Source organism: Eublepharis macularius, chromosome 5 (assembly GCF_028583425.1).
Source record: "Eublepharis macularius isolate TG4126 chromosome 5, MPM_Emac_v1.0, whole genome shotgun sequence".
Lineage (NCBI taxonomy): Eukaryota > Metazoa > Chordata > Lepidosauria > Squamata > Eublepharidae > Eublepharis > Eublepharis macularius.
Window position 1 is genome coordinate 153,996,861 of NC_072794.1, and position 12,464 is coordinate 154,009,324.

The 12,464-nt window shown below is 44.2% G+C and overlaps 1 protein-coding gene across 3 annotated transcripts in view; it reads left to right on the plus strand.

Moving 5' to 3' along the window:
* TFAP2C (transcription factor AP-2 gamma) overlaps positions 1-8,143 on the plus strand; it is a 32,398-nt gene extending 24,255 nt beyond the window's left edge. For all 3 annotated transcript variants that reach the window (XM_054980154.1, XM_054980153.1, XM_054980155.1), the window contains exons 6-8: positions 127-268; positions 5,335-5,616; positions 5,808-8,143. In XM_054980154.1, coding sequence (XP_054836129.1) covers positions 127-268; positions 5,335-5,616; positions 5,808-5,850 — 467 coding nt within the window. In that variant the 3' untranslated portion in view covers positions 5,851-8,143. The remainder of the gene's footprint in view (positions 1-126; positions 269-5,334; positions 5,617-5,807) is intronic.
* The last annotated feature ends 4,321 nt before the right edge of the window (positions 8,144-12,464 follow it).

Consider the following 12,464-nt stretch of genomic DNA (forward strand, 5'->3'; position numbering starts at 1 on the left):
AGGGAAGCTGGAGCCTGCTGAAAACCATCAGGAATAATGGCATTGAACAGAGCATATGATAAAAGACAGGTAGATGTGTGGCTTTGTTTTGATCTAATAAAGGAAATCTCTCTGTCCCCCTTCCAGGTGAAGCTGTGCACCTCGCTCGCGACTTTGGCTATGTGTGTGAGACTGAATTTCCTTCCAAAGCGGTGGCTGAATACTTAACCCGGCCGCATCTGGGTCGCAACGAGATGGCAAGCAGGAAAAACATGCTGCTTGCTGCAAAGTAAGTGATCTTGCTTTGAGTGCAAATGTGCTGCTCCAGAATTTTCAGAGCACTTCAAAAACCCTTGGAGAAATGGGGAAGGGAGAAACCATGTGTGCTATTCTGAATTCCTTGGGAGGAAGAGTGGAATAAAAGATTTACTCGGGGAGCTCTATAAGGATCTTTGCATACTGGAGGTGTGCAGCAAGTTTGAGAGAGGCACCTTGTCTAAGACCACCTGCTGAGAACATGGAAGTGGTGACATTGGATCCTGCGTCTTTTGATAACTGTTGTGCTCCAGCAGCTGTCTTCAACATGCAGCTGCTCTGATCTTTGCTGGGATTTCAGCATGGCGCCTTTCTCCAAAGCAATGCAATCGAACGCAAAGAGAACACTTTTAAAGTGATGTAGAGAGCTGCTCGGGAAAGGGGCTCCTTCTGAAATTTGCATTTGCCTCCAAATCTTCTTTTTGCATCTGGCTGAGCATAATAGTGTCTGCCATTGGCTGGCAGTCCAGCTCACAAGGGGGAAGTGTGGGATGTTCTCCTCTTTCCTCCACACTTGCAACGTCACAGTGCTCTGCCCGGAGCTCCCTATGAGCACAGATCCAGTCTCTTAATGCTTAAGGAAAGTCCTTCATCATCTCTTTAGGTCTTCTCTTTATACCAGAAGGTCTTTGACATTTTCTAATGGCCTTTTGTACGCACTGTGCATCCATTTTTTTCCTGCTCTTATTGGTTGGACATGATTTTGGCTTTTGAGCTTCTTTTAATGTAAGGCTGTATTGGTTTTGATTCACTGTTTGGGGTGCTCTAAATGAAAAAAGGTAGCTAGCAGATAAGCCACCTTTAATAAATAAAGATGCACTGGCTGGTAAGCCTCAGGCCACAGCTCCAAAAGTGAGTTCTCCATGCCAGGATTCTGAATTGTATGCAGCGAGGCTTCTGTTCCCTTCTGAATGCATTGAGTTCAGGAGAGGGGCTTCTTGACAAAGGTGGTTTGTTTGTTTCAGTGAATTTTGATTCCCCCCAATATTTGCCTTTGAAGTGAGCCCCTGTTGTTTGCAGAACCGAATTTATGCACCTGCTAAGCAAGCTACAGTTCAGGGACTGAGAGGACAAGGGGCCTCTAAATACAGAAAATGTACAAAATGCACATTTTGGGATAATATTATGGAACCCCTTAACCCTGACATAGCTTAAGGCCTCAACATGTCTGAATCTGGCCCCAAGTACCTGAATCCAGAGGACTGCTCTTATTTATTCCATCACCATCTTGTGTTGAAGCTTTCTCTGGACTTTTCCTCTTCAGGCTGTGAGTGAATTGAGCATTCATATATGCAGCACTTTGTTTGCCACCCAAAGTGGTATGCTCTGCAAAAACATGAGCTTGTGGGACATGTTGCTCCTTGGGGAAAAAAAAACCTTGGTAGATGTGGTCAGAGCTGTGTGAAACCCAAATTCTATCTCAAGAAAAGCCAAACTTGGCAAATTACAGGAACTTTGGTGGTGCATACAAGTTGTTGCTCCTAATTATGGGGAGCGGCAGTGAGATATGAAGCTCCACCCCCAACTCCTGGGATTTGCACACCACCCTTCAGGGATTGGACAATATTTTCAAGCCCCTCTCTGCCCTCATGAGGGCCAGTCACATTTTTTTCTTAATCAAGCAAAGGTGGATGTCTTGTAGAGGCACAGTTCTGTACCCAGGGACATTGTCCAAAATTAGGGAGTCCTAAACAGACATGTTTGGTGTAGTGGTTAAGAGCTCAGGATTCTAATCTGGAGAACTGGGTTTGATTCCCCCCTCCTCTGCTTGAAGCCAGCTAGGTGACCTTGGGTCAGTCACAGCTCTCTTAGAGCTCTCTCAGCCCCACCCAGCTCACAGGGTGTTTTGTTGTGGGGATAATAATACATACTTTGTAAACTGCTCTGAGTAGGTGTTAAGTCATCCTGAAGAGCCATCCTGAAGAGCAGTTGTTGTTGTATATAAAATGTAACTTCTCTTAAAATCCACTGCCTGAAGAACAAAATGTAACATCTTTGCAAGGTGAAAGGTCTGCATTTGTTTGGGGTCACAGGATGTGTGATGGAGGTTGCATGATTTGGGTCAGGGCCACATGAGAAGAGGGGATTTACCCCTTCAAGCCCTGCTCCGTTTTGCTAATGGAAATCAGGCTCCCTGCACTATAATTAACTTCTTTAAAGGGAAGAGAGGTTGCATCCTTTAACCCCATCCTGCGAATACTGCGGAAAGCCCAGTTTCACTGAGTGGGGCTTGACAGGTTAAATCCTTTTCCATGCAGCCCCTTCTCAGTGGGTCAGTCTAGATGTTCTCAAGAGGTGCCTGAGAACCTCTTGAGAATCATGGCTGTGTGGATACAGTTTATATACTGACAGATGCTGGGTTGCATTCATCTGATGAAGAGAGCTGTAGTTCTCAAAAGCTTATGCTACACTAAAGTTGGTTAGTCTTAAAGGTGCTACTGGACTCTTTACTATTTTGCAGCTACAGACTAACATGGCTAACTCCTCCGGTACTGCATTCTATCACTTTGCTAATGTGATCTGAGCATGTGCAGAGTGGGGCCTTCTCTGTTCTCACTCCTGCCATGTGGCTTTTTCGCCTGGGAAATCTCCCTCCATTACTTTTTGCCTCTACATTAAAATGCTTTTATTTGAAAAAAAAAGTGCTTGCTAGTTTTGTTCTTGGTTGTTTTCACGAAGTTATTTCACTGCTGTATCCTTGTGCACTGTTTTGCACGATTTTTTTAAAAAAATCCAGATTATCGATTACCTTGAAGGCTGTATGAGTATGAGAGCATCAAAGATGTTTTCGAAATTCAAAACTGCTTGGCAATGCCAGGGGAGATCCTAGAAGCCAGAGAAGTTGCTGAATAAGATTTCTAGTGGGCAGAGGAAAGGCTTCTCCCCCCCCCCCCACATCCTTTCCCCTTAAGTAGAATAAATTATGCAACATTAGAGGTCTTCATGAACTGATTAACTATGACACATTCTGCTTTCAAGATTTATTTATTTTATTTATCTCACCTTTCCTTCAAGGAGCTCACGGTGGCATGGGTGGTTCTCAGTTTATTTTTAAATACTCGTAAGGGGGCGTTGCCAACCTCCAGGTGAGGCATATGGATCTCCTGGAATTATAACTGATTTGCAGTCTACGGAGATCAAATTCCCTGGAGAAAAGGGCTGGTTTGGGGGGTGGAATCTATGGCATTGTGCTTCATTATGGTCCAGTCCCTCCCCAAACCCTGCCTTTCCCAGGTCCCACCCCTGAATCTCAAGGAGCTTCGCAACCTGGAGTTGGCAACCTTTTTATAAGTCTAATCACATTGCTTCCCACTTTTTGCAGTCATGGGGCTGATTCCTAGGACTTCTATCCAAGCCTTCCTTCAACAAAGCGAGACCTTTCTCCATTAGAAAAAGTAACTTTCCATTGCAGGGGGTCTCCCTACATCAAAAGAATTTGGACCGTGTTCTCCTCGTGCTGGCTTTTACTTTGTTCTTGCTGAATTTGGTGTAGAATTTTACTTCTGCATGCAGAATATGCATTACCTCTGCTGCCAGAAATCCTGCCCCGGGCTTGCCCTGCACTGCTGCGGTTTTTGATAGAACAATCCTTTGGCTCTTAAGAAAAAAATGTATTTGGTTTATTTTCTTTGTTTATTTATTTTATTTACGTCATTTACAGTCCACCTTTCTCACTGAGACTCAAGACGGATTGCGTGGTGTGAATCAGTACAATCATATCGCAACATTTCAATGTACACATAATGGGTCTATACATGCAATTTGCAAGATTTAAAGAGAAAGAAAGAATGAAAAGAAAGGTGTAAAGATTTAACAGTGTTGAAACGGAGCATAAGCAAATTCCATGACTGATATTTTAAATAAAATAGGAACTACCTGTAGGATCATACTTATAGCAATAGTAGTGAAGTCTATGGTTCCTCACGGTTTACAGTAATAGTAGTGAAGTCTATGGTTCCTCACGGTTTACAGTAATAGTAGTGAAGTCTATGGTTCCTCACGGTTTGCAGTAATAGTAGTGAAGTCTATGGTTCCTCACGGTTTACAGTAATAGTAGTGAAGTCTATGGTTCCTCACGGTTTACAGTAATAGTAGTGATGTCTATGGTTCCTCACGGTTTACAGTAATAGTAGTGAAGTCTATGGTTCCTCACGGTTTACAGTAATAGTAGTGAAGTCTATGGTTCCTCACGGTTTACAGTAATAGTAGTGAAGTCTATGGTTCCTCACGGTTTGCAGTAATAGTAGTGAAGTCTATGGTTCCTCACGGTTTACAGTAATAGTAGTGAAGTCTATGGTTCCTCACGGTTTACAGTAATAGTAGTGATGTCTATGGTTCCTCACGGTTTACAGTAATAGTAGTGAAGTCTATGGTTCCTCACGGTTTACAGTAATAGTAGTGAAGTCTATGGTTCCTCACGGTTTACAGTAATAGTAGTGAAGTCTGTGGTCCCTCATCCCTTTACTGATGAGTTTTCTCTCCCTTTTCGGATGGAACTCTTGAGGCCACTTCCTTACAGTTCAGCCCTCCCATATGATGGAAAAAATCCCTCATTTTTACATCATTTACAGAAGACCAGGAGAATAGGAGCTTTCCTAACCTCCTCAGAGTAGGAGCTTTCCATAAAGTGGATACTACCACAGAAAATGCCTGTGTATGGGCAGCTGTTGATTTTGCCCATGTGAAGGGTGGTATCTGCAGAAAGCCCTGTTCAGGCGAGCGAAGTTGCATGGTGGGATATAAAGAGAGAGTCTCATATATACGATAGTCCAAGACCACAGCGAGCTTTGTAGGTGATAACCAACGTGCAGGGGGCAGCCAATGTGTGTTGGAAGCAGCTTAAACTGCTTCCAACAGTTGTGCTGATTCACACCACGCAATCCGCCCTGAGTCTCAGTGAGAAAGGTGGACTGTAAATGACGTAAATAAAATAAATAAACTGCTTCCAGTGTAAAATAAAAGTGACCTCTTTTTTGCACTTTGACCTTTTGCACTTTGACGATGATCGACGTCTCTCTTGTCTTTGTGTGCGCCCCACAGGCAGATCTGCAAAGAATTCACCGACCTCCTCACTCAGGACAGAACCCCCCTCGGTAACGCAAGACCCAGCCCCATCTTGGACCCAGGCATCCAGGGCTGCTTGACTCACTTCAGCCTCATCACGCATGGCTTTGGGAGCGCTGCTATCTGTGCCGCCATGACGTCCGTCCAGAACTACCTGAACGAAGCACTAAAAATCGCAGACAAAACATACATGAACGCAGGGGACCAGAGTCCCGCAGAAACCAACAAAAGCATTGAGAAGATGGATAAGCATCGGAAGTGAGTGCCTGAGAAAGGAGCCAGACTTTCTAAATTGTTCTCCCAAACATAAGACTCAAGATTTTCGTGCCTAGAGGGCATGTAGAAATCTGGTACAATGCTTCGGGGTTTTTGTTTTGTTTAAAGCATCCTTTTTTTGGGATCCTCCCACGAGATACATGTCTCTCTCTCTTTCTCTCCTTTCTTTAAAGCTGCTGTTATCCATTCATTGTGGGACCAGGTACCGGAAGATAACATGGATACGAGTTGGTTTTGAAGCAGAAAAAAGTGGTGCTATTTGTGGGGGAGGGGGAAATGGGGAAGAAGTTAATGTGGTATTTCTAGATGCTGTGGGGGGAGGTCTATCCCATCCTATATGTGCACTTGTTTACCTCTCTATTGACAACAGCCCCTGCACATGAGGGCATAGGGCTGCCAAGTCCCCTTTCCCTCCAGGCGAGAGGAAGGGGGCCTAGCACTCACCTTTGGAATACCTCTGTGCACGCGCCTGTTATTGATGTAAGTCTCAGTTGAAACATTAAACTTTTTATGAACTCGGAATCTTGGAAATTCTTCTGAGGCAGAGTTTTATTCATGACCCTGCAGTCAGCATTTCCATGATATCCTCTTTTTTTGGGGGGGGGGATTTATAATGTAGCTATAAAACTTCATTCAAGGATGAAATTTGGGACCTTCATTCATCTCCTCCCCAAGGGAGATGATCCTACTCCAAGTATGAAAACAAATGTTAATGTTCTGGAAATGGACTTACACAATAACATCACACAGGCCGCTGGACTGTTCCCGTGTTTCGCAGCAGGCTGATTCTTAATTAACAACAACAACAACAGCAACATTTGATTTATATACTGCCCTTCAGGACAACTTAATACCCACTCAGAGCGTTTTACAAAGTATGTTATTATTATCCCTACAACAAACACCCTGTGAGGTGGGTGGGGCTGAGAGAGCTCCAGAGAGCTGTGACTAGCCCAAGGTCACCCAACTGGCTTCAAGCGGAGGAGCGAGGAATCAAACCCGGCTCTTAAAGAAATGGCCTGTTTGGGGCCCAAATCAGCCCAGCACGACGTGTGGGACCACTGTCATAGCTTGCACAATGATGTCGCTCTTGGAAGTAACGTCACTGCAGGAGCCCCATTCCCACACCTTTCCCCCTCGCCAGCTAGGTGAGTGGTGGTGGGGAACTGAGGCTGGCAGCGGGGGATCCCCTGGCAACCCTATGTGGTCAACATGTGGAACATGGCAAGCAGGATGAGTCTGTGGGAAATACGCATGGATTGACTTCTCAGGTCCATAATTAGGTGCATTGTAGAGTCCTACATGCACTTAGTGGGGGCGGAGGAAGTAGTTGAAGGGGCTTCGTTGAGCCCTGCATGGATTTGAGGCGAGAATTGAGCTTCTGACAAGCTGAGAGCCTTCTGGTACTTAAAAAGTGTCAAGGTGGTCTATATATTTGGAACCAGGCAATAGTACAGTGTGACAGTATTAGCTTCAGGGTTTCGGAATTACTGGCAAATTGCCCGGGATTGTAACCTAAACAAAAGGTCCCACAAGAAGCTTGGTAAAATGAATTCATTCTTAATAGCCTGGCATTTTGAATGCTTGGTAATAATGTCTTGTATATCTTGATGCGTGCTTCAGACTTCTGGGGATGATCCAAGAAATGTTCCTGCAGCTCATATGTGAATGGAACGGAGCTTTTGTCAAGGCTGAAATGAACTTCGCAGCATTAAAGCAGATTGTGAAAGTCTTTTTTTACACAAGGGCACCCCCACCTAGTCCCCCATCTAAACGGGGGAAAAAATTACTTTTACAGTGCAATCTTAAGCAGAGTTACTCTAGTCTAAGGCCATTGATTTCAATGGGCTTAGACTGGTGTAACTTCGGATTGCACTGTAAGAAACTATTTTTTAAAAAATGAGGATACTGCAGCTTTATACACCTTCTGTGTTTTTTAAAATAGGAAAAAACTTGAAAAGCATAGGCACATAATTTTTAATAAATTTTTTTGCCTATATAGGCCAAAAATTATATATATAAATATAAATATATATATATATCCAGGGAAGTTTTATGTGTATAAGGGAAAGCAAGTGTGTTGAATGTACATATTTATTTATGTTGTAATTTAATGGGATTTGTAAATAATGGTGAACTTTTTAATACTTTTTTTTATAAATGGGCTTCAAATTTTAAATTTTTTTTCAACAAGGTAATGGGTAAGCTCGATATATTGCTAAGTTTATGCACAGGTCAGTGTATGCTGGGTATTTAAGACTTTTTACAGAAAAAATGTCTCTATTCTTGCCACTGAAGATTAGATAGAATCTGAGGTGTATGTCGACAAAGCAATAACTTTGTGTATCAGTAGCAATTTGAAATGAGTGTGTGAGGTGCAGTGTGTATGTGGAGAGGGGGGGGCAAAAATTAATGGAAGTCGAACTATCCAATTCCCCCCACCCCTATCTGTAAATGTTTCCCTACCACCATGCTGTTGTATAGGATAACTATAATAAAAATATTCTGGATACAAGCACTTGATTTTTTCTTTACTTAATTGGAAAATGTTATCTTGCTTTATGCAAATTGGGTGGCAGGGCACCCCAGTGGATGACGGAATAGAATACACAACAGACTGCAGAATCCGTCTGCCAGCAAATTGCATGCCTTCCTTTGTATTAGTGCAGTGGTACTCAATCTACAGCTTTCAGACTGCAACGTTTGCAACTGCCGTCAGCTGAGAGCCATCTTCAATTCCATCTCTAGCACCAGGCCTGCACCTCAGAGAGGCTTGCAGCCTACCTGTTTCCTACAGGTATTTGAATGTGGAAGTCACGTGCCAACTACCCGCCCCACCAGGCAAGGACACTGCCCTCTTGCCTGAAACATGGGGCAGGCACCACATTGAAGAACAGTGCTCAGAAGAGCCATAGGTGGTGTGTCAAAGTGCATTGACTCTCAAGCTATTGAGTATCACTGCATTAGTAATACATTTCTGGATCTCCTTGTCTCTGCCATCCAAATATGATGTTCTTAGGCTAGAGACTGCATTGAGAGCAAAGTTGCACTTCAAGGATGGGGGCAGGGGTAGAAAGTGATACCATGAAAACAATTCTCTGAGGACCTTCATTAGGGCTTTCTGCCCTTCCTATTCTCCAAGGTCAGTGCAGGGTTTATTTTATCCTCACACAATATCCCTATGAGGTAGTTCAGTCTGAAACAGCAACTGGCCCAGCCAGTGAGTTTGGTGGCAGAGTGGGGATATGAACTCTAGTCTCCTTGGTCATAGTCTGCTCTACTACAGTGGCTCAAAGATAAGGTAAAGGTGTGCAAGCACCGAGTCATTACTGACCCATGGGAGGACATCGAGTCAGGACGTTTTCTTGGCAGACTTTTGTTACGGGGTGATTTGCCATTGCCTTCCCCCCTCATCTACACGTTATCCCCAGGAAACTCGGAAGGATGGAAGGCTGAGTCAACCTTGAGCTGGCTACTTGAAGCCGGCTTCCCCCAAGATCGAACTCAGGCCGTGAGGAGAGCTTGGGCTGCAGTACTGCAGCTTACCACTCTGCACCACAGGACTCCTAAAGATACCCAAGATCAAATCAAGTTTTTATCTGAACCCATGAAACTGTATTGCTTATAAGTCAGACCGTTGGTCTATCAAAGTCAGTACCGTCTACTCTGATTGGAAGCCGTTTCCAGGGTCTTGGGTGAAGATTTTTTCATATCTCTGCCTGATTCTTTTAACTGGATATGCAGGGAACCAAACCTGGGACCTTCTACTTTCCAAGCAGTTGCCACTGAGCCACGACCCCTCTCCCATTTACCAGGGCTGCAACTTTAGTTAATTTGTTACACTTAATGAATTAAAAACCTTTTGATCAAATGGCATCCCCCCAATATCCAATCAGGCAACCCATTTTTCAAAGTTAATTGTTTTAAAACTGCAGACGCCAAGGGCTGTATTAGGAGAGGCGTTCTCCAGTAGAGGTGTGGAATGACGCGTGTAAAGATGACTGGTTGTTTGGATGAGGCACGCACATGTTAGAACAAAGTGTGTGTGTTCCTTCCTTAATGTACAAATGCAATTGATTAAAACTCTTATGACTAATCAACTAAGATGTCTTTAATCAGTTGAAGGCTTACATAGCAGGTTGAAAGAGCAGCTGGGCCTTTGGGGGGTGGAGAATCAAATTCCCTGCTTTGTATACATCCACCTCTTTCCCAATCTTGTTTGATGTATTGACATTTTCTGTTAAAGTACGGCCGATTCCCACAAGGAAACTGAGTATCATGGAAAGAATCCCTAACAGTTTCTGTCCTGTGTAATAGTCCCCCCGCCCCACCCCATTTTCTGCTGCAAGTTAATGCACAAAGGACTTTGATCATGCTACAGTACAATATTTTAAATCAGCTGAACAAAAACTAAGCTTTTTATTAAAGCTTTGAGCCAGACACTGGTCATTGCCCTCTGGGAGAGTGGATAAGTATGTTTCCATTTCATTCCAGCAGTATGTACCCAAGGAAAGCCCGTTGGGTGTCTGTCTGGCTGTCCTTAACTAACTAGTGCTCTGTGTGGATGTGTGTTGGCATTGGGGTAAGTTGTTTTCATGGCTTTAATGTGCATGGCTGTGCTTAAGGTATACATTATTTCGCAGTGATGGCTAGTTCCATACTGGAGGGAATTCATCTTTGTTCTCCCCCTGCATTTAAAAAAAAAAAAAGTAGGAGCAACGCCAGTAATTCAGAGTAGTTTTTAAAAGCATTATTGAATGTACATAGGGGTTTCCCAAGCCTTCTGTTATGTATTCCTATCATAAATGCACCATGGCGGATCCAGAACTACGAAGGACAGGGGGAGCCCTCAATAGGGCAAATTGTTTCAGGAAAACAGTACAGCAAGAAGGCTTAAGTTACTTTCCCCCATGTGCCCTGGCTCTCATCTGAACTGGTCTCCTTTATGCCTATTTCTTCTGTTCCCAACAGACATCTCTGAACACATCTGAAAGTCCTTGGGGGCAACTCCAGGATTTTATGAAGTGTTGTTGGGTCTTCAGCTGCTCTGAATGCATTGTGGCCCTCCATAAGAACCTCCCCCCCCCACACACACACCATGCTGCTTTATGTGCTTTATGCACCACTGGGAGAGAGAGATGTGCTGTCACAGCAAGGAGATCCAGCCACTTGCTAGCTCTTCAGCACACCTTTGTTTTGCAGCACAGTAAGCATTCTTCAAAGCCCACCTGTCTTTCATATATCATGGCTGAAGGAATAGCATGTGCATACGCCAGAGGAGCCTATGGTGTGAAGTGGCCATCAGTCCATTTCAGCTTCTTTGACACAAGATCTCTCTATCCCAGTATTCTTCTTCCAGGAGTCATCAGTCAGATGGATATTCCCGGGAAACTCGCAAGCAAGACCGGAAGTTGGTAAATGTCCCAAGCATGTGGTAATCAAAGCTAAATGTGTGATGAACACAGAAGGTTCCACGTTTAGCTCTTGTGGCCTCTGATTACTGAAGATCTTCCACATCTTTTGTCCTGCTAAAAAGTCTGGAACCCTCCAGCATCCATTACGATGAATCTCCGAAGTCATGCAGGCATCTGTCCTGAGCCCATTGCCGATCCATGTTGTTGGATAAACATGAATTCTAGTGGTTTAAGAAAACATGAAAAAATATTTTTATGCCCAGCGGATTGCTTAAAAGAAAGTTCCTAGCAGAAACTTACTTTTTGACCAAGGTTGTAATTATTGCCTGTTGAAATCAGACAAACCATAGCTTACTTTGGCAGGAATGAGGTAGGGGAATCTCAAGTTTCTTGAGTTCTTCATCTCCCATTTTTTTAAACTTCATTTACAGCCCACCTTTCTCCACAACGGAGACCCAAAGCAAGTGTCACCATTCCCCATTTCATCCTCAAAACAACACTCTCAGTCTATCCTACCTGTTTTATAAGTTCAAATCTGGTCACGGACTGTAAAAAAAATGAAACTGAAACTTACCTCACAGGGTTGTTGTGAGAGGAAAAAAATAGGAGAGGAGGATGATCTAAGCTGCTTTGGGTCCATGTTGGGGAGAAAGGCGGGCTGTAAATGAAATAAAACAAAACAAGCAAAAATAAAAATTCCCTTCTGAGCATATAAGAGAGGCAGCTATTTCTGAATGGCTGCTCCCTGCAGCTACAGGCATGATATCTCCTGGGATCTTCCAAAACCCCTGCTGCTCCAGTGAAGTGGAGAAAAACCAGGACGGGCTCTTTGCTGTGCGGAACAAGTGAGCACCAAAAAACCAGCTTTGCAGGGGTGATGAAGCCCAGGGGCACCATGTCGAGGACCGATGCTATAAGGATAATGATAGCACAATTCATTACAATGGGTAGATGCAGCTTTACAAAGAAAGAATGAATGAAATGGAGTTCCAAACAGGCACGTTGTACCAAACACCTCCCTGCCCTCAGGCAGTGGCATGGCTGGATCCTGCACCTCCAGGGCTTTTTTTCAGCTGGAATGCGGTGGAACGGAGTTGTGGCACCTCTTAAAAATGGTCACATGGCCAGTGGCCCCACCCCCTGATCTCCAGACAGAGGGGAGTTTAGATTGCCCGCCACGCCCCCCCAGCAGTGTGGAGGGCAATCTAAACTCCCCTCTGTCTGGAGATCAGGGGGCAGGGCCACCGGCCATGTGACCATTTTTACCGAGGGTGTTTTAAACTTTAATAAACTCCCCCCTCCTTGTTCCAGCTGACCCAAAATGACATCATTGTGCAGTCCTGGGAGCATGCACACACTTTGCGTGCGTGCATATGGTACCAGGGGCACCACCTCCTGCTAGGAGTTGCCCCCTGT